Source organism: Fusarium flagelliforme (genome assembly GCF_020744385.1).
Source record: "Fusarium flagelliforme strain FIESC 12 MPI-CAGE-AA-0113 chromosome Unknown B0J16scaffold_1, whole genome shotgun sequence".
Lineage (NCBI taxonomy): Eukaryota > Fungi > Ascomycota > Sordariomycetes > Hypocreales > Nectriaceae > Fusarium > Fusarium flagelliforme.
The window spans coordinates 7,899,590-7,919,443 of record NW_025763503.1 but is presented as its reverse complement, the minus strand read 5'-3'; the positions used below and the strand labels follow the sequence as shown (position 1 = coordinate 7,919,443).

The following is a 19,854-nucleotide window of genomic DNA, read 5'->3' as shown; positions in this document are numbered from 1 at the left end:
ATCAAATGAAACAGACGTCAGAACCTACCTCCTCAATGATATCCTGGTACATCGTAGACAGAACCCGCGTCCTGTTGAATTACTGGTAGTATTTTGCTAACATAGCTTTAAATAAATGGTATAGTCAAGTTTTCCAAAGGTCACATCTCTCAACGCGTACAGGTTAAGTCAACACTATGAGTAATATAAATCAATGGTAAGATAGAAATGAAAGCTAAAGCTACCTCTAAGTAGGACAAATAGATTAAGATTCAATCTTATCCTAGTTACCACGCCATTCTGCCTAAGACGCTGCTAGGCCACTTTCTCACAGCAAACTTCCTACCCTCGTCAAGGAGGAGCTGGAACATACCAAAAGCGAAAGGTAAGAACCAGTGCTCAACGGGCACAGCTGTAGTACCAAGCACAGGCTGTAGAGGGGGAATGTAAAGCCAGAATATAGCCATAGCAAGAGAAAAGATGATCGCTGGGAACAGATACCAATTCTGTGTATCTCGGTTGAACAAGGGAGGATGTTGGAAAATGCTGAGACGGCGTGTTCGTGTTGCCATCAGATTGAACCACTGCATGACAACCAAATTGACAAAGTAAATGGAGGAAGCCTCGTTGGTCTTGGCCAGGTAGTAGTCCGGATCGATTCCATCAGGAATTTTACCAAAGGAAACCCAGAGCTGATTGAAAGGGATGCCTTGACGTTCAAGGTACCAGAATGACATGGCAAATGAAGCTACGGTTTGCAGAACGCCGACGATGCCGTATGATTGTACGATAAGCTGCCAGTTGACAAGACGATCCTTCTTGATATTTCGGGGTGGGCGAGTGAGAACATCTGCTTCAGGCTTTTCGTACGAAAGCATTGTTGCGGCAGCACAATCAGTGAAACAACTATCAACAGTTAGCTGAAACCCGACAGTCCGGTTGACAGCCTGGGAACACATACCAGATGATAATCATAAGAAATGAAGAGAGAGCCTGAGGAAGTCCAAAGGCGACAAAAGCCATAACAGGCCAAAATTCAGAAAACGAGCCGGCAGGAAGGAGGTACGAGATGACCTAAAATATTATAAGGATCAGTTATGGTACGAGGATTTTGTAGTAAGTCTCACCTTTTTAAGGTTGTCAAACACAACACGCCCATACTGGACAGCAACAATGATAGAAGAGAAGGTATCGAGGAGAACCATATCGGCAGCTTCCATTGCAATGTCGGAGCCACTACCCATGGAGATACCAACATCTGCAGCCTTGAGGGAAGGGGCATCATTGACACCATCGCCTGTCATGGCGACAATGCTGTGACGCTGGAATTCTCGGACGATTCGCAGCTTTTGCTCGGGCGTTGTTCGCGCAAACACAATTTCCTCGTACCGTGTCAGGTTCTCCCATTGGTGTTCATTGAGGGTCATGAGTTCAGGGCCACTTAGAACGATCGCACCAGTGTGGATCTTGTCATCATCCTTGCCATTACTTGAGACAGAACTCTCGACAAGATCTGTTGGAGCAAAGCGATATAGCGCCTTGCTGTCGTCCACGACACGTGCGGTGACGATACCGGCATCTCGAGCAATAGCCAAAGCAGTAAGGGCAAAGTCGCCAGTAACCTATAATGATAAGCATCCTCATCAAAGAACTGAGAGCACAGCTGGATGTCACTTACCATAGCAATCCTAATGCCAGCGCCACGCAATGTACTGACAACATGGGGAATGTCATCTCTCAATGGATCAACGATTGCTACAAATCCTACCAAAACTAGACCAGACTTGGATTCGTCAGTGATAGCCTTCTCGTAGGCCTGACTCTCGGTATCATTCGGTACATTGCCAGCCTTGATGACCTTACGAGCAAGCAACAAGCATCGTTTTCCTTGACTGGAGTAGAGATCCTTGAGCTCTTCAAGTCGAGATCGCATTGCAGCGTTCAACGGCATAGTTTCACTATGCTCGGAAACATAGTAAGAGCAGCGACCAATTAGAACATCTGGCGCTCCTTTAATCGTCAAGAGTCTAACAACCTTGTTAGTGATAACGAAAACAAGATGCGTGGAAGAAACTCACGTATCCTTCATATCAAAATTCGTGTCCTTGTTGAGAGTTTGTGAAATGCCTTCATGTCTGGTAGAGCTGAAGCAACGAATCATAAACTTGTTCTTGCTGTTGAAGGCAAGATCATAAGTCTTTCGCCAACAGGAGCGGAGATAGGCGACACTACTGGTCTCGACGAACTCGGCGAAGCGAAGGATGGCCTGATCAGTAGCGTCACCAAAGATCTTCCTTTCAGCTAATGGTGCGTCAACAGTGGCGGCGTCAAACTCGGAAGCATTGCAAAGTGCCGATATCGCCCTTAGCTGGGACATAGGATGCCCTGTTGACTTGGACAAGCCCATCTTTGCCCGAGCATCTTCGATGGTCATGTTAAGACCGCCAATGGCACAGTCAGACACCGTCATTTTGCCCTGCAAGTACCAGTTAGAGAAGATGGAAAGCGGTACGGAGATATATACTAACAGTAGTGAGAGTCCCAGTCTTATCGGAACAAACAACAGAGACCGAACCCAAAGTCTCGACTGTCTTGAGTGACTTGCAAAGAATCTTGTTCTTTTTCATCAAGTTTGCGGTGATAGTCAGGCCAGCTGTGATAGAGATAGGCAGACCTTCGGGGATGAAAGCAATAGCCACACTGACGCAGTTGACTATGAGAGTAGGAACGTTGATGAAGTCGGGATGTTCCTTTCTCAGAAATGTGGCCCTATTTGAAGTTAATAGATGTAGTGCAGTAGCTTTCAAGACTTTTACTCACCAGATGACACAGACAAGGGTAATCATAACAATCATGATGCTGGCAATGATGACAACAAAGTAGAAAACTTCCTTCTCGAGGGTCGTCATCTTAACCTTTGGCTCGTTTGTAAGACTCGCAATGCGACCAAAGACAGTTCTGTCACCGGTAGCAACTACAATACCAACGCAGGACCCCAGGATGCAGTGCGTACCCTGCAAGCCAATGTTGTGAGTCTCGAGGTAGTTGGTGTCAGTATGATCAACAGTTCCAGCCACAGGCTTCGACTCGCCTGTGAGAACAGAACGATCGAACTTGAGATCGGATGAAGCTTGAACTATGCGCATATCGGCGGGGAGCTTGTTGCCAGCTTTAACCCGGACAACATCGCCAGGAACCACATCAGCCGCACTGAGATGAATCAGCTGGCCGTCGCGGATTATGTCACCCTCTTCGGGCAGCATCTCCTTGATTGAGGACATTGTGCGTGACGTAGACCAGTCTTGGAACATGTTGAACAGGGCCTGAATAAAGAACACCGCAAGAAGAACTATGGCGAGCGCCTTGAAGAGGATTTGTTAGCAAACGGTCGGTCAATGTGCGACGAAGATGGTGCGTACCAGGTTGGCGACGGCGGGAGGGTCTCCCAAAGGCTTCCAAGAGATGAAGACAAGAATACAACCGGTAAGAAGAATGCTACCGAAGCCACCAAAGAAATACAGGAAGATGGTTCTGAACCAGTGTGTTTTGGCGGGTGACGGAGCATTTCTGCCGTATTCTCCCTGTCGCCTCTTGGCTTGATCACTTGAAAGACCGTCGGTAATTGAGGTGGTGAGTCGTTTCTCAACATCGATCGTGGGCAGGGTGTGCCATTCGAGGTCCGTCAGGGCTTTTTAGTGCACGCAGCCGTTAGCATCATTCCATCTTCCGTGGTGTTTGACTCTCACTCACCTTTTGTAGCTGTGTCTCTTGCCTTGGCAAGTTCAGCCTGCTCCTTGCCTTTCGACTCTTCGATGTTAAAGGAGCTAGTGGAGACGTATGAGCGAATCGTTAGGATGCGCAACGGAGCTGAAGCTTACACAGTACGATAGGTGATGGGCAAAGCCAGACTGGGATCGCCACGGCTCATGGAATTTGCTCGATGGATGCTGAGAGACCCTCGAGAACGGGGGCGACTGCGACTTCGAGATGACCTGTTGCGACGACGCGATCGTCGCAAAGTCTCATCGTCATCTTCCCAGTTGATGCGCTCACCCACCTTGACGGATGATATCTTTTCGTCTGGGTCGGACATAATGGAGATGATCAATGTATGGAATTGAGAGGGGATTGAGGAGGACAGTAAAAGTAGAGAAGGTAGTAAGGGGAAGTTGCTGGGACTGGTAAAACTCAAAGGAGGTGACCTTTGTAGAAATATTACCCATAGCCTGGCGCTGAGGGGTTTACCTGATGGTCGATCTATACCCTTTGAAGCTATTTGTTTGGGCACTTTGTTAGCTCCCCTCATCCCATCTTGTGTGGTCCGTGGGGGGTTTATTGGACCCCTATGTAAGCTGTGAGTTAGCTATTACGGTTTAGTGTGACCCGGGCCGGGATAGAGATCGGGGCTAGTCTACCCTTGCAGCCACACCAGGGTTTGTATATGCGCGATATGCAAGTCATGGATCATCTCTGAGTCTTTGTAATTTGACTCAGTCGAGGCGCAGTTGAAGGAAGGACTCAAATTTGAGCGGGGGAAGCACGATTCAGCTTAGTACAATGGTCACGGGCGATGGGTGGTGAAAGATCGGCGACTGTAGGATCGCTCACTGGCTTTTTGTGTCGAATGGAATTTCTGCTCACCGCGACATATCTTGGAGACCTCCTTGTTTAGAGCTGCTACGCTGCACACATAATTGCATCAAGTCACACGCATCCATATCTATCACACTGGCACAAGTATACAATTAAGCTTAATTCTACATCTTAGGTCAAGGCACAAAAGGCATGCTCATGTAGTGATGTTCCAAACCTGAATGCACATATGTTCTGACGTTATTAGTCGTATCTAAATGTATAAGAGACTCTCAGATGTGATAGAAGAAGCTCCAGTCGTTACGTTGTTGGTGCTTTTCGCTTGTACGTTACTTGTCAGTAGTCCAATTGTAGGACGCGACGGTAATGCACAGGGAACAATGTCTCTAGGTTTGGGTATAGCCGCAGAGTAAAAAGGGAGGTTGGCAGCTATTTTGCTGCTGGTCTGTGGGGGAGTCACCAGTACAGGGTGTCCTTCCTGGTCGAGGTTCCTGCAACTTGAGGTTGTTAATGATGGATCATATTACCGTGACCGGGCCGGTACCTACCCTTGCGAGCAGTAGAGGAGCTGATGATCCCTAGGAATGAATTCCTTCTCACATCTCATGCTAGCAAAAAACAAGGGTCAGCGTTGACTGTCAACTACGTCATCTCAGACTTACCAAAAGCAAGGAAATCCATTGTCTTCCTCTTCTGCAAAGTCCAGACTCTCGACTTTTTGTTTAGTTGGGTACCTCGGTATCCTTGAGATCGTATGACGACGAATCATAGGAATTGCTCCAACTGGAGGTGCGGGATCAAGTGGGCGGTGGCAGTGCTTGACACGGCGGTGAACCATGATAGACGAAATAACGTGGAGAGAACAAGAGCAATAAAGCGGTAAAATAAGGGCACCTCTTGAGAAGGGTCACAGGACGCTTCTTATCTTTGAAGCTTGTTTATATGCATCAAAATCGCAGTCTTTGCTTGTGATTAATATGACAGGGTCAATCAACGTGAATTAGCGCAAGTTAGCCTAAATCCGACATTCATCATTTCATTTTATCCCTGCTCACTCATCTCTCAATTCTTACGATTCAACCAATCACAAGCAACACAATTCAGGGCCGAGGTCAATGCGTGAAACAAGCATTTCGTAGCCCCTCGCTTACATACCAAGCTTTTTGGGCTAGCGGCTCATGCCATCATCCCCGGTCTTGGCAGGCAACGGGAGGGAGTGCATCAGCTAGAATCACACCCAAGAGGCCTCCTCTGTTCTCCTCTCTCATCAGCATGAGATCGTGTCAGAGAAAACAACTTATCCCTTTGAATCCATTGGATCCGCTGGATGTTAGCTGGATTCAGTGAAAAGAGGGGTCGTTTTGCATCCTCAATGAATAAGGGATCACCATCAAATCGCGCATAATTTTACTCATTTCCGTAGCCGAGATAATCGAGACACATTCGTGAATGTGAACATGGGATGGTCACAAGTTGAAGTCTCTAGTGTGCGTCTTCTATACCTCGTGAACACAACAGTGAAAATCCCTCATTCTATCTGAAAAGAATACTTTTTTTTCGCACTTAAGTGCGACATTGGCTGATGATACGACTGAATCTCGTAACTTACCCTGTGGCCTTTTACATGCACAGGTCTAACTAACAAGAACCACGGTACCTTTGTCTTTTCTACTACTATGAATCTCCCATCTGCCATCTCAGATGACTCTTTACCCAATTCACCAGATGATGATGCCGACCAGCCGCACTATTTCAGTGTAAACAACCCATCTCTTGTTGAATCATCCAGACATTCCAAAGTCTGGCGCATCGTCTGGCATGTGAGAGGTCAGTTACCGAAAGCCCTAAAAACCGAAGCTTCTCCTTTGGCTGGTTATTGATCAACACCATATCTGCTTATAGACACCTTTCGAAACACGTATCAGTATGTCAACGATCGTGGACGTGAGATTCCACCACAAGAACCGACGGTCCGAGTACCGTTACTTCCAGCATGCTTAGAGCCATGCGATACAAATGGCTGCTCTGTATTATCATTTGGAACAAAGCCCTGTATCAACGGGCTGCTTGTATTCGTTGCCGCAGGAATTGTGTCATATCTATTGGAAGCAAGCCCTCTGTTGGTTTTCATCTGCAATGCCATTGCTATTGTCCCATTATCCGCACTTCTAACAGACGCCACTGAGGAGATTGCTGCTCGGGCCGGTGATACTATCGGAGCTCTACTCAATATCACCTTTGGGAATCTTGTTGAGCTTATCCTGTTGTACGTCCAGCTCTCTTCAATCTTGATGTATTTTGGAGCACTAATAATTGCAGTGTGTACGTTATTAATTCTGTATATGAGTTGATCTTATTTTTATAACACTGACGAAAATAGCATTGCTCTCAAGGAAAACAAAATATATGTAGTACAAGCCTCGATCCTTGGATCGATTCTGGTCAATCTTCTGCTGGTCCTCGGTACTGCTCTCGTGGCCAGTAGTGTCGCCGGTGTAGACATGATGTACAACACAGCCGAGGCACAGCTTCTCGCGTGTCTCCTCTTCGTTTCTATTTTCGTGGTTCTCATACCTGTAAGTTATGATACAGCTTAGGCTGGGTATGTGACTAACATCAACAGACAGCATTCGCGCAAAGTATTAGCGATCAGGGCAGAAGCAAAGCAGCAGGCATCAATATGGCCAGAATTTCTGCATTCATCGTGCTATTAATCTATGTTCTGTACTTTGTACACCAGTTGAGGTGTCGTCCTGACAATGCAGACGATGTCGAATCTCAAGACGACGTTGGATCAAATCGCCATCTTTCTCAGTCTTTGGAACGAAGATCCAGGTCGTTCGGCCCCCAGGTCTTACCTCCCCGTACAATCAGGTTTGCAGACGATAGTGTCGCAGATCCAAGGGCCGATTCGATATACAAATTGAACGATATGTCCGAGTCGGGTATCATCGAGCCTACGGAGTCCGATGAAGTGGTAGTCGATCGAGGTCGCAGGAGTGGAGAGATGAGTCGAACAGACCTTCGTCGCGCCAGCTCGTACCAAGCTATACTCGGCTCGCGACGGCATTCACGCTCATTCTCGATTAGCAGCAGCAGAGCGTTCCGCAGCCGAGAGTCATCTATGAGTGGAGACAGACGCCATACCTCTTCTCTCCATCTCTTGAGAGATGCTCGAGTAGAGATGGATGACTTCGTCTATAAGGATAACGAGCTTGGGATGAAGACATCAGTGGCCCTCTTGATCATCACCTCAGCTTTGATGTCACTCTGTGGAGAGTTTCTTGTCAGCACCATCGACGATGTTACACATGACGGTAGCCTTTCTGAACCGCTCATAGGCTTGGTCATCTTACCTATCGTTGGAAATGTGGCTGAATATGTCACTGTTGTGGCAGTAGCCATCCGCGGCAATTTAGATCTTGCAATCGCGGTCGCTGTTGGGTCATCTATCCAGATAGCATTATGCATCGCACCTCTGACTGTACTGGCAGGGTGGGCAATGCAAAAGGACCTGGATCTAGCATTTGACAATTTCGAGATGGTGACTCTTGTCGGTGCAGTTCTTTTGGTTAACTTACTTATACTTACGACTGGGAGCTCCGACTCAAGGACGGGTGGTTTAAAGGGTGCCTTGATGTGTGCATGCTATGTGATATTTAGGTGAGTCCAGGAAGGTATTTTTCAAGTACACTTAACATACTAACAAGAACAGTATTGGATCCTTTCTCTCTATATAGTAATAGTAATAGAAAGGGTTATAACAAATACAACTAATATCTGTACTGAATCGTTATAGCCTTTCTGTATCACATCTGTTGGTATTTTACCGCTGGCCTTCCTGCAGGTCCTGACAATGCTGATAGTGTTTTCGGGATTGCACTAAGAGGATATGATTAGTATACATTCAAAGTTAATTGATGACCAAAAGAGTTTGGAGCTAACTATTCATTCCGAAGGCAAGACGGATCTTAAGTAAATCACTCCGCAAATCCGCAAGTCCGCCACTCCGCTTCCCCACTCCTGTGCTCCTGATGGCTAAATCTTTAACCACAGAGAAGCTTTGTGCTTCCTTAGTTAGATAGTCTACCCATCGAGATAACGTTATTGCTTTGCTTTAGTTGCGGCTTGTTTACTAACTGCACCCAAGATTAGTAACCAGTCTAGTAACTCAGATGGCTATAAGTCAGTCGCTTCCGTAGTTCATTTCTGTGACTGAATAATCTCTTCATCACCGATATCGTATCTGCTCAACATTCGTAATCATGGCTCCCACCTTCCTCATCGTCGGGGCTACTGGCAATACCGGCAGAAGCGTCGTCGAAACCTTATCAAAGATTCTGGACACTCATACCACCTTTTCTGGCTACAGGATCCTTGCTCAAACACGCTCTTCAAGTGGAACTACGGCACAGCAACTCGCTCAGTTGCCTCATGTTGAGGTCGTAGAGCAGAACTGGGTTGATATCACCGCCGCCTGGCTCCGGGACCGCAACGTCGTCAGAGCATTCATTGCATCACACAATCAGCCTAATCAATTCGCTGAGGAGTCTACATTCCATGTCGCCGCGCTTAATGCTGGCGTGGAATATGTCGTGCGAATCTCAACAACGGCCGCGAATGTGCGCCCGGACTGCCTTGCCTATTACCCAAGGACGCACTGGGCGATCGAGGCTCTGTTGAGTTCGCCTGAGTTCGAGCATCTGCGTTGGACTTCTCTTCAGCCGAATGTATTTTCGCAGTTCTGCCTCGCTCCTGCTGCTGAGCTCATCAAGAATTTCCAGAAGACGGGAGAACAGGACACCTTGCGATTGATGGCGTCGGAGGATACGCCAATTGGTATGATCGACTCGAATGATGTTGGTGTTTTTGCAGCCCATCTCCTAGCCATGGACGACATCACCCCACACCATAAGGCCAAATATGTCTTGAATGGACCCGAGGATATCACGGGACGCCAGATCGTTAGAATGGTTGAGGAACGCATTGGCACTAAAGTTCAGGACGTCATCTTCAAGGACATGACGTTCCTTGACGAAATGGCCGCCGGGTCTCAGGAGTCCAAGAATGTCATTATGTCGATTGTGCATGCGGTGGAATCAGCATGGGAAGGGAAATGCACAGTTTCTACCACAAGCAAGGAGGTCTTTCAGATCGCAGCGCCAAAGCGTGTACCTGCAGAGGTTCTTGCGACCTTGCTAGATGGATAGAACATTGTTGGCCTGAGCATTGAGACCTTGTGTTGATTTGACATGTATATTGGGGACTTACCCCTCGGAAAAAACTTGAAAATAGAGTATTGAGACGTCATCTTATTATTCGTTTACATATTACTTTTTACTAGATAGGATCTCCAGAAGCCATAACCATATCCTGCTGTTCTCAAAAGGGACTAGAAGAGGATCTTCGGAGTTCAATTCAGTCGCAGTTAGGTATACAATGCAACCTATCATCTTGAGAAAATCTGTACCTTCGAAACTATCCAACATTAAGCGGTTCAAAGCAATGCCACGTCCACAACAGTTGTAGTAATTAACCGACTATTTCTAATACTGCACTATTTGGGGTTCACATTCCCCCTCATCATGTATTCTTTATGCGCAGGTTCCTCAAAAAGTTCATAGAACCAGGTCGAGTACCAGTTACCACCTCTTAGGTTCCCCAGGTTTTCGCCTTCCTCCCCATCATCAAATCCAATGCCACAATCAAAAAGGTAAGGTGACAGAATAGCTGTCACGTTGACCCGACCAAGCTCTCTAGCCTTATCATCTGTAAGTGAGTCCACGGTCCCAATATCAGTCGCAAACCCAGACTTTGCGCTGTCGACGACGATCATTGCTGTTTCACGGCCCTCATGCTCAACTACCCAGCAAGAACCACAGAACGGAGAGTCTGGTCCATCGACGCCCTCGTAGCCCGCAATCGCAAACGTTACATCCTTCAGAGATGCCCAGCCTTGATCCTCAATAACACTGCCTGGTTTCCCATTCCAGCATGCAAACTCTTTGACAGATGTATTAATGTCATCGAAGATCCCGTTGTATGTAATTGTGGTAACTATGATCGTAAGCAATCGGCTCAAGTGGAGGATTACAAAGTCTAACCGATATTCGCAGATGTTAGAGGAAGCAGGGAAGCAATGCTAGCGAATGTGGATATGTACATCGTGAAAAGTATTGTCAGGATGGGGAAGATAGCAAGAGAATTTAGTCAAAGACTTCAGTGGGGGAGAGACGAGGTTTGGGACAAAGCGAGCGTGTGAGGTCTGATGGAGCCTTTTATCCGACCCCGGCATGGATACGTTGGTTGATTGGGGGGCTTGTAACGATTTCTGACTGTTGGTTGTTGGTTGCAGATTTTGGTTCGTAACCCTTGAATATTATTTGTGTCTAATTGGCTCTTATGATCTTTTCAGTTGATTTGACCCATAGGGTCCGCCTTTCGTACCTATCACGTACATTCGGTAGTTCATATGTTTTCGTATTGCTATCTAATGTGAGCTCAGTCTAAAGGTCTAGACCGTCTTGGACCACAGATAGACTTCTTCTAACTACATGTAGTGCGAGATTGTCCATTCCGCCGAGTCATCCGCCTCGGTATCCTCACCCAAGTCAAGTGTGCTGCCAGAAGAAAGCCTATCGACCTCCAAGGCGCGATCATAACAGGTTACCAACAATTTGAACACTGGTCCTCCATCCCGCCTAACAAATTTCACAAGCTTGCCCATCACGATATCCGTTTCATATACGAGGGATTGCTTTTCGTAAACCGATATCTCATCGATAACGCAAAGTACCACACCGCCCTGGGGTACCTGTTCGACTATGCGCTTGAATACCGAACAAAGAGTACGAACTTCAAGCTCTTCCAGCTTTCACCACTTGAAATGACTAAGGAACGATATGTCGATAGCTATAGCTTTATCCAACATCTGGCAAACCAGCTGGCCGATCAGGTCGGACAGCATACCAGTTGGTGATGACCATCGGTTCCGGACACGCGCTCTCTGATGTTCACTGCAGAAATATTTGATGACAAAGATAGGAGTCCTATATGTAAGCCCTTAGTTTGACTCTCGTGCCATCTCTGCAACTGCAAGGCTGAAAGGTGAGACTCCATCGGCGGTAGATAGATCACCGCGTCCGTTGACGAGGAGAGACGTAGAATTCCGAGTTTATGTCATAAATGCTTGGAACTTGTCATTGCGAAGTATGGATGCCGCTCTGGACTTTGACTTTTCGCTTAGCATATAGCTGGACGAGAGGATAGAGTCAACGTCTTCGGTCAAGAATTCTGGGTGGTAGTAGAGACACTGGAGGAGTCGAGTTATTTGAGAAGCGGTGTTGGATGAGGCTGGTCGGTCAGCCTGTCTCGAAGAGGTTTTCAGCATGTTCGGAGTTGTGCTGCCACTAGTTTCTTTATCTTGCAAAGATGAAAGGTCTACGTTTAATAAATCCTAGGGTGATGTATCGAGTCGGGTAGTATCGCGTTCGAGGCCAGTTGGATCTTCAAAAATTGTTCTTTAATGGGAAAGTAGGGAAAAAGCTAGGATGATGGATATGGTACCTGGAATGGTTGTTTGGAACCTTGGGTTAGTTAATAAAAAGTTCAAGAATCGGTTGAACACTAGTTGGATCTTTTCAGTGTTCTCATAGACCCTTGAAACCATGCGCTCTTGGCACTGTGAGGTTTCTTCATTCACAGCCTGGGCGCACGTCTTCACAGCATCGACGCTCGTGAATAGTTGTTCCTTTTTTAAGTACCCTGCTTCATCATGCTTCCAAAGAAATTCTCTGTAGTCAGTCAGTATAAGCCTGGTAGTCCGTCACTGTAACCTACTTGATTTGTCGTCTAAGAAGAACTGCATGATCTGACGAAGGAACGCCAAGATGGCTCTGAAAAGCTCGATGGTTCGCTGTTGAAGAGCCTGCTCTCGCCTTTGTCTATACAAATCGACATATCTTGCGCTTTCCATGATCCTCTGAATTTCTGACAATGCTTCATATACCTCTTCCTCAACTTTGGTATACTGGTCGGCGGCCTACACCTGGTTAGCCGCGTCTAGTCAAGAGTCGCAACTCGGTTGGTTCATCGGCATTGCATACCCCGATAGCAAGTTTGAAGACGCCACATATGCTACACGAAAAGTCAGCATTCTCCATGAACTTCAATAACGACAGAAATCGAATTTGGGCAGGATGCCTATACCTTGATCCGTAATCACCCATCGGCAGAAGGCCCAACCAGGCCTCTAGAGCTGCAGAATGCCGCCCGACCTTGTCAACAAACACCATGACTTTACTCTATTTACTCGGTCTGCTTTTCCATCGCTGCGCTGTTCTCCCAACTTCGCTCATAACAGCCTTCCAGTCGCACTTGCGTAGATTGACTTTGTTTCCGGCATCAATGCTAACACCCTCTTGGTCAAGCCTGGTCTAAACCTTCTCCATCAACTGAAAAGACTTTCCATCGCTTGGCGCACTTCATTCCATCTGGCGTTACTGTCGTATGAGCCATTAGTAAAATCGAAATTAATACAAGGCGTCGCAGCAATACCTTTCCTCCTCCTGGAGGCGGGCCTCATCAAGTGACACAAAGCCGTTCGCTCGCTCACTGTAGATAGGCAGTAGCTGTCCGGGCAGAGCAACGTTGTTCTCGATGCATGTGACGGCTTGATTAGGCGGATGCCGACCACGGCCGGCTAGAAATACTGCTCTGGGGTCCTCCAGCATGATGCCTACTGTGGCACCAGAGGTAACATGGAAGATGGAAGAGCCACAGTAACAATCTTTGAATATACTCTTGTCACGGTTTTCGTTGTGTGTCAAACTTATCTCGGTATCCCTCTAGTTTGACCAAGAAAGAAAACACATTTTCTCAATACCGAACACGATAAGCATCCCGTGATCCTTTTGATATCACACCCTTTAAATATCCTGACTTTACTAGACAAATTCGAAATGCTTTCCAGACTGCCATTGCACTTTCCGAGCACCAGAGTATGGTCATGGCTCCTGGAGATCCTATCCCCACTCTAGGAGAAGAGCAATTCGAAACTGTAGCTCGGGGTTTCACGCAATTTGATGAGTACCTCAACAAAACGCTCTGAGGAACAGATGCCGACGTAGCTAGGAGAGAAGGACATCGCAACGACAACTTCATGAATGCAGGAAACCCACCAGCACCTCCGATGCCACCTCAATCATCCTACCAGAGACAGACACCTAACAAGAACGTAATGGACCTCGATAGTGACGACGAGAGCGATTCAGACACGAAGAGTGACAAGGACTCTGATGATGAGCTTGGGCAAACTAAGAAAGCGAAGAGTGGGACGGCGGGTCAGAAAATACCCGCGACTCCAGCTCCAACAGTTGATGATATGGACGAACTTCGCGAGTAATATGATGTGGAAGCAAAAGAGGTCACAGTTCAAGTGACTTTCAACTATTTATCAGATGAACTAATTAATAGCCATATGTATTCCGTATTCTCTACTTAAACCTTTTTATCTATCATATGTCTGACGTCCTGTCAGCATCAAGAACCACGAAGACTACCGTCTGATGCGACCAGGTTTACACGATGTCAGTCACTGAGGCGTCTAATGTTGCCGATATTTATCTAAGTGGATAACCTCTAAATTCTGCTGAAAGCTTGGCCATAAAATTAAACGATAACAAGCGAGGGCGTCAATCAAGGCACTCCCCGATTTTAACCGTCAAGTATAACTTGTTCCTTGATAATATCTATCAGTGCGTTGATGCATTAACTGCCCAACGATCCCTTCATTATAATCCCAGTCCATCAATTAAGAATGCGAAAATTTTCACGTCAAAGCAACTCAAGGGATATGACAAGGGATGCGATACCATCGATAAAAAGAGGCAACAAAACTGATCCATCAGTCGAAAGATAATCTTATCAAGGACTTTAATTATGGGAGTCCACTTTGAACCCAGCAAGCCAAGCGTTGGGCTCAAATCGCAAGGGTAAATGCTGAGACAATCTGGAAAACTCTTTAAGTCTGAGACATTGTGTTTCAGTAGATGGTTGAAGCTCAAGATGCGAACCCGATGATGCCCGGTAGCTAATTTAAACCCTTGAATTGGGCGCGAAAAAAGGCTTGGTCATGGCAGTTGGGCGGCGAAACGGAATGACCGCCGGGGACTCCACTATTCATGATTCATGGATTCAGCTCTTCAATCCAGCGACGAGAGGGAAGAGCAATTACTGCCATCAGTTCAAAGATTATTCTTACTGTGGATTCGGTTGACAACTGGTCTCTGGAGAGTACTAGTATATTCCATGCTGTGTTGTATTGTTACGGTCAATGATACGAATGGCATGTTCTTGCGCTGTCATGGTGAGGCCTCTTCCTCTTATCATAACCGTGCGTGGCAAAACAGGTTTAACAAACTTTGAGGCTCGGTCTTATCTCAATCACCCTTGTTTAGGTCTCTCAGATCAATTGGCTACCGGGTCCGGCGCACCGGGACTCCCTTCCGCGTAGCCAGAACATCACGTTAACTCCCGTCAGGACATCAAAATCCGGCCACTACAGGGGACTAGCCCTGTAGACAGGATTAAATTAGCGCCCTTAGCACCCGATGAGCCTCAGCGAACCCGCTTTTACGCAGGGAATAGTGAACCTAAACTTTTCGAGTCACGGTTTCATCACGAGATTTTGTCGTTGAACTCGATGATTCTACTCGTAATCGCCCCCTTTTGACGAAGCATTAGCTGAGCTTGGATAAACTTAGTCCGCGGCATTCTCAACCTCGTCTACATAAATACAGCATGTCGCTACTCTAATGCCGTTTTAGTTACTCTGCAGATACTCACATTTAATCACATCAATGATATCATATACCAACACTCGTTAATACTTTAATTACTAAAATGGATCGTCTAAGAGATCTCGAAACACCCTGGGTAGACTCCAATACCCCCACCCGTCGCAACTCAATCGATCTTTCCGTCCCTTCGCCACCGGATCACGAAAATGATCCCAAGGCCTTTTTGAAGCATCACGCTGCTAAAACAGCTGCAGCCGAAAAACAGCCCGATCCCGAACAACCTTCTGATCTCAAGCAGCCTTTTGATCTCGAAAAGGGCAATGACCCAACAGCCCAACAACCACTGTCTTTTAGACAAAGATTGCATCACTTTACATGGGCTTGGTTCACACTCCCCATGTCAGCCGGTGGATTAGCACTCCTCATCCACGTCCAACCTCATCAGTTCCCTGGATTGAGGATGATTGGGACTGTGCTTTATGCCATTAACCTACTTATCTTTACCCTCTGCTGCATTGGAATGATTCTTCGATTTTCGTTTAATACGGGAGATTTAAAACGATCGGTTACGCATCATCGAGAAGGTTTCTTCTTACCAACATTCTTCCTCGCCATCGCTTCGTTAATCACAAGCACACAACGCTACGTCATTCCCAAAGACGACGCTTCATACGCATGGGCTACACAAACCATTTTCTGGATTTATGTCATCGTCACGTTCATCCTAGCAATCTGGCAATATTCTTTCCTCTTTGCTGGTCATAGTTTTAGTTTACAAGCTATGATGCCTGGCTGGTTACTTCCTATCTTCCCTGTCATGTTAGCTGGAACAGTCGCTACCGTTATCCTCGACACGCAGACCCATCTTAACCCGCTGCCTATTATTTTTGCGGGTTTGACGTGTCAGGGTTTGGGTTTCTGTGTGTCGATGATGATGTATGCCCACATGATCGGTCGACTTATGCAATCTGGTCTTCCGAACCGGGAACATCGAACTGCGCTGTTCATGAACGTCGGTCCGCCATCGTTCACGGCTTTAGCTCTCATTGGAATGGCCAATGCTTTGCCAAAGACCATCTCTGGCGCTGATAATCTCGCTCTTAACGTCGATACAGTCCGCACGGTAGCTCTTCTTTGCGCTGTATTTCTCTGGGCGTTGAGTCTTTGGTGGTTCTTCATCGCTGCTGTGGCAGTAATTTCCTCACCACCAAAGTTCTTCCACTTGGGTTGGTGGCCTTTGGTCTTTCCTAATACGGGCTTTACGCTTGCTACTATTTCCATTGGAAACGCGTTTAAGTGTGAGGGTCTTCTTTGGGTTGGGAGTGGAATGTCTATTGTTCTTGTTGTTGCATTCCTGGTTGTTGTTTCGTTTAATATTAGGGCCGTGTTTGTAAGGGATATTATGTATCCTGGCAAGGATGAGGATGCGGATGATCACTAAAAGGCTATAGATGGAGTTGGGTTTTGTTTTGAGATACCATGGGATACAGGATAGAGTGCTAGATAAAAGTACAGGCTTGAGATTACGGATAGATAGTCCTCAAAGGACGCCTAATAATTCACCACATCACATCTTCACTTCATCAATCATCACCATTATCATGACTCTTACTACGCCATGCGTTGTTCAATCAAGACATCTGCAGCCCATTCGGTACAAGCCGGGCCAGAACCTTCGACATGAACAAGGGTCAGCATTAGGCAATAAAGGACGATCAGGGAACTTTTCCTGAATCAGTCGAGAATGCTTGGATCGTAATCGCTGGGGCCACGGTCTTACGAGTCCGTGAAACAGGGCCGATATGACTGACTTGCTGCTCCCCCTTTCTAAATCCGTCCTTCCGGTTTTCGGCGAGGGTCGGGTCGGCAAACGTTGAAGTTTCGCCGATAGTTCGAGTTGGTTAACCTAGAGTCAGCCGGTCAATCGAGGAATTTCACTGTATCAGCAAAAGATGGAACGACACCCTGGAATAATATCAAAGCTAAGGATAAAATTAATACTTCCGATTATACATATAGCCTATGGAATGTATGGACTAGAGCCCCCACATGTGCGGTGCTTTTCCTTGGTTTATAGCACGCAAAGCTCGTGTGACTCGCTGTCAGGAATAGCATTAAATCAGGAAAGATGAGAGATATTGAACTTGTCGATTTAACTTACTTATCTAAGCTTTTGTTACAATAAATCAGTCCAGCTATTAATATTCATCCAATCCTGCTCCGACACAAAATTAAACTGCTGCACGCCCTCCGCCCCAAGCAACCGATTCCAATCCGGCGGACTCTCCGGAACCATAACCTGTTCACCTTGCAACCTCTGCGTCACAAGGATCTCATACTCCCGATGCAACTCCTCAAAAACACTATGCACAGCCTCAGCATTCGGCCAATGTCTCGCAAGCATAAGCGTGCATCTTAATAACCGTGATAATCTCTCCAAAGCGTTAATGGCTACGAGAAAAGTCTGCGATGTCACAGCTGCGCGAATCTCGCCTGCGAATTGAATACCGGCTGCTGTTACCGCGCTGACGGATGTGAAGTGGCATTGTCGTAGTTCGTCGCGTGCGGAGAGCTTTTCCAGGGATGTTACGATTGCTTGGGCGGCGGCTGAGCAGATGGATGAGGAACTGGGGGAGGGAAGATTGCGGTGGAGATGAAGGAGGAGGAGGTTGTAGTGCATTCGGAGATGACATGTCCATGAGTCGTCGTCTTCTGCGACGGTGGATATACCAGATCTCAAAGACCAGAGACCAAGACGAGCATCGATAGATGAAATATCTATCATCCTGTCTCTGGCTGGAGCGTTGAGAGAGATGACGTCTAGACCGATGTACGCCAGATCGACGAGATGGTTGAGGAAATCTGGAGTAACACCTGATGTTTCGGTCATTGCAGGATCGGTTGTTCCTGTATCTGTCATATCCTCCTGTCGGAGAGGCAGTTGATCAATATCTTCTGCTCGTACCGCACAAGGTCGTCCCGTTTCTAACGCGGAGAAAACTTCGCAGAAGAAAGCAGACCACCAACATCGTCGATACTGCGCCGTCTCCGCAGCAGGTAAATGTGGACTATTCCGATGAGCGCCAGAGCCTGTGCCTATGAGAACGGCTATACCAGCCCAGTACCACGGTCCTCCAGCGACAGTATCTCCATCTCCGATATGCCACGTGAACAGCGCAGCAGCTTGGAGGAGATGCATCCTGTCAGATTCATGACGCATATGATATAACATACTCGCCCTTCGAAAAAGGATATTCTGCACAGCATGACGATCATTTGCGACGAGTGGATGAGGACAAGCATGTGCACCAGCCATGAGAACAGACTGAAAAAGAAGTAATGGCGGCGGATTATCAGGAGTTCTGTACCGAGCAAGAAACTCTGGTTTTGACACGATCGGTAGAAAAGGATGGATATGATCGAAATACGCTGTAACAAGCGCATCCCTAACTTCCTGCGCAGGAAAAGACAATACTTCAGTGACAAGTTCCTGACTCATCCAAGAACTAGGCGTCGGTTTCCACGAATTAACCTGACGAATAGGCGGATATGGATAATGAAGTGGCTTCCCACCAGCAGTTCTATCACTCCCAGATGAGCTATGCGTATCCGGTCCACTCGGACCTTTATCCCCCAGGTTCGACGAGTAAGGCTGTCTGAATGATCTGTGTAGATCTACTAAGTGGACTAGATTTGATACTGCTGTGCCGACGTAGGCGATGCGGAAGCTTTTCGTGGAGGCGAAGACGGCCCATGCTGCTGCGCCGATGCCATGTTTGAAGAACCGGGCTAGACCTTCGCGGGCGAGTTTCTCTTGATTGTCTGATTGAGTGAGTTCTTGGGGTTTGGGTGCTTGTTCGGGTCCGATGATGGTGAGTTGAGTGCCGGGGTTGCCCGGGTTGGTATCCCGTCTTGTCACGGCTCCGGGTTCCGGACCCGGATGCTCTGATTCCTGACTTTCTCTCTCATCTTGGAAAGAATGTCTTGATAAAACTGAACTTCGTCTCTCACTTGTCCATTTCGATCTATCAAATCAGCATTATATCCTCTCTCACTCTTCCCACGGATGTTGTGGGATCTCGGAACCGTGCCCGTTACTTACCGACATTCCAACCCCGACTTTTCACACACCGAACAAGGCCCTGTCGGTCTATCGACGATATCACAGCGGACTTTGCGCCGACGACATAAATCACATGCTTTTCGCTGTTGCCGACGACGTTTGTCGTGGAGTTTTCGAGGGGTCGGGTCCATGATGATGCGAGGAGGGAAGAGAAATCAATCGGAACCGGTAGCGGGGATTGACAATGTGGGTAGGTTCGGCTCCAGAGGGCTGAGCCGAGACGGGAATTGGACGGGTATATCATTTTAGACAAACGACTATCGCGGCCTTTGGTTGCTGAAAAATGTCTTGTTCTTTATTGTCTTTTGATATATGCTATCTAGGAAAACGAAAGTAGTTTCATATATTACTTATTAGTAT

General features: G+C 47.0%; 8 protein-coding genes across 8 annotated transcripts; 3 read left to right on the top strand and 5 right to left on the bottom strand.

Annotated features, from left to right (window-relative positions):
* Positions 1-128: 128 nt before the first annotated feature.
* On the bottom strand, positions 129-4,253 carry B0J16DRAFT_280820 (uncharacterized protein). The gene is made up of 10 exons (XM_046123916.1): positions 3,858-4,253; positions 3,730-3,803; positions 3,399-3,667; positions 2,800-3,341; positions 2,508-2,748; positions 2,058-2,455; positions 1,658-2,006; positions 1,107-1,601; positions 941-1,053; positions 129-885 (listed from the first exon to the last, which is right to left on the bottom strand). Exons 1-10 carry the CDS (start codon positions 4,070-4,072, stop codon positions 267-269), a joined length of 3,315 nt encoding a protein of 1,104 aa, XP_045990522.1. The 5' UTR covers positions 4,073-4,253; the 3' UTR covers positions 129-266.
* A 460-nt stretch (positions 4,254-4,713) lies between these two features.
* Positions 4,714-5,491, bottom strand: B0J16DRAFT_47331 (uncharacterized protein). The gene is made up of 3 exons (XM_046133905.1): positions 5,235-5,491; positions 5,121-5,180; positions 4,714-5,069 (listed from the first exon to the last, which is right to left on the bottom strand). The coding sequence occupies exons 1-3, from the start codon at positions 5,408-5,410 to the stop codon at positions 4,826-4,828; spliced, it is 480 nt and encodes a 159-aa protein (XP_045990521.1). The 5' UTR covers positions 5,411-5,491; the 3' UTR covers positions 4,714-4,825.
* A 643-nt stretch (positions 5,492-6,134) lies between these two features.
* Positions 6,135-8,239, top strand: B0J16DRAFT_410343 (Sodium/calcium exchanger protein-domain-containing protein; the record flags this gene model as incomplete). The annotated part of the gene is made up of 4 exons (XM_046133138.1): positions 6,135-6,399; positions 6,475-6,838; positions 6,950-7,148; positions 7,196-8,239. The coding sequence occupies exons 1-4, from the start codon at positions 6,249-6,251 to the stop codon at positions 8,237-8,239; spliced, it is 1,758 nt and encodes a 585-aa protein (XP_045990520.1). The 5' UTR covers positions 6,135-6,248.
* A 598-nt stretch (positions 8,240-8,837) lies between these two features.
* On the top strand, positions 8,838-9,782 carry B0J16DRAFT_392694 (uncharacterized protein; the record flags this gene model as incomplete). The annotated part of the gene is made up of 1 exon (XM_046132014.1): positions 8,838-9,782. The coding sequence occupies one exon, from the start codon at positions 8,838-8,840 to the stop codon at positions 9,780-9,782; it is 945 nt and encodes a 314-aa protein (XP_045990519.1).
* A 297-nt stretch (positions 9,783-10,079) lies between these two features.
* Positions 10,080-10,803, bottom strand: B0J16DRAFT_331319 (Cerato-platanin-domain-containing protein). Its single transcript, XM_046126562.1, has 2 exons — positions 10,677-10,803; positions 10,080-10,629 (listed from the first exon to the last, which is right to left on the bottom strand). The coding sequence occupies exons 1-2, from the start codon at positions 10,735-10,737 to the stop codon at positions 10,130-10,132; spliced, it is 561 nt and encodes a 186-aa protein (XP_045990518.1). The 5' UTR covers positions 10,738-10,803; the 3' UTR covers positions 10,080-10,129.
* A 1,404-nt stretch (positions 10,804-12,207) lies between these two features.
* B0J16DRAFT_392692 (uncharacterized protein) lies at positions 12,208-12,866 on the bottom strand (the record flags this gene model as incomplete). Its single annotated transcript, XM_046132013.1, has 4 exons — positions 12,208-12,365; positions 12,412-12,613; positions 12,678-12,708; positions 12,781-12,866. 4 exons carry the CDS (start codon positions 12,864-12,866, stop codon positions 12,328-12,330), a joined length of 357 nt encoding a protein of 118 aa, XP_045990517.1. The 3' UTR covers positions 12,208-12,327.
* A 2,352-nt stretch (positions 12,867-15,218) lies between these two features.
* On the top strand, positions 15,219-17,136 carry B0J16DRAFT_331313 (voltage-dependent anion channel-domain-containing protein). The gene has a single exon (XM_046126561.1). It carries the CDS (start codon positions 15,475-15,477, stop codon positions 16,810-16,812), a length of 1,338 nt encoding a protein of 445 aa, XP_045990516.1. The 5' UTR covers positions 15,219-15,474; the 3' UTR covers positions 16,813-17,136.
* A 405-nt stretch (positions 17,137-17,541) lies between these two features.
* On the bottom strand, positions 17,542-19,818 carry B0J16DRAFT_331311 (fungal-specific transcription factor domain-containing protein). The gene is made up of 2 exons (XM_046126560.1): positions 19,474-19,818; positions 17,542-19,396 (listed from the first exon to the last, which is right to left on the bottom strand). The coding sequence occupies exons 1-2, from the start codon at positions 19,623-19,625 to the stop codon at positions 17,548-17,550; spliced, it is 2,001 nt and encodes a 666-aa protein (XP_045990515.1). The 5' UTR covers positions 19,626-19,818; the 3' UTR covers positions 17,542-17,547.
* Positions 19,819-19,854: the final 36 nt, after the last annotated feature.

Excerpts from the sequence above, each read along its gene's own strand:
- B0J16DRAFT_331311 (XM_046126560.1), bottom strand. The coding sequence starts at position 19,625 with ATGGACCCGACCCCTCGAAAACTCCACGACAAACGTCGTCGGCAACAG. Across the intron at positions 19,397-19,473 it reads AAGTCGGGGTTGGAATGTCG|ATCGAAATGGACAAGTGAGA; the intron begins GTAAGTAACGGG and ends CTGATTTGATAG.
- B0J16DRAFT_47331 (XM_046133905.1), bottom strand. The coding sequence starts at position 5,410 with ATGGTTCACCGCCGTGTCAAGCACTGCCACCGCCCACTTGATCCCGCA. Across the intron at positions 5,181-5,234 it reads AATGGATTTCCTTGCTTTTG|CATGAGATGTGAGAAGGAAT; the intron begins GTAAGTCTGAGA and ends GTTTTTTGCTAG. Across the intron at positions 5,070-5,120 it reads CTCCTCTACTGCTCGCAAGG|TTGCAGGAACCTCGACCAGG; the intron begins GTAGGTACCGGC and ends AACAACCTCAAG.
- B0J16DRAFT_331313 (XM_046126561.1), top strand. The coding sequence starts at position 15,475 with ATGGATCGTCTAAGAGATCTCGAAACACCCTGGGTAGACTCCAATACC.
- B0J16DRAFT_280820 (XM_046123916.1), bottom strand. The coding sequence starts at position 4,072 with ATGTCCGACCCAGACGAAAAGATATCATCCGTCAAGGTGGGTGAGCGC. Across the intron at positions 2,749-2,799 it reads ACCCTTGTCTGTGTCATCTG|GGCCACATTTCTGAGAAAGG; the intron begins GTGAGTAAAAGT and ends AACTTCAAATAG. Across the intron at positions 2,456-2,507 it reads AGACTGGGACTCTCACTACT|GGCAAAATGACGGTGTCTGA; the intron begins GTTAGTATATAT and ends TGGTACTTGCAG.
- B0J16DRAFT_331319 (XM_046126562.1), bottom strand. The coding sequence starts at position 10,737 with ATGTACATATCCACATTCGCTAGCATTGCTTCCCTGCTTCCTCTAACA. Across the intron at positions 10,630-10,676 it reads TCTAACATCTGCGAATATCG|TTACCACAATTACATACAAC; the intron begins GTTAGACTTTGT and ends TTACGATCATAG.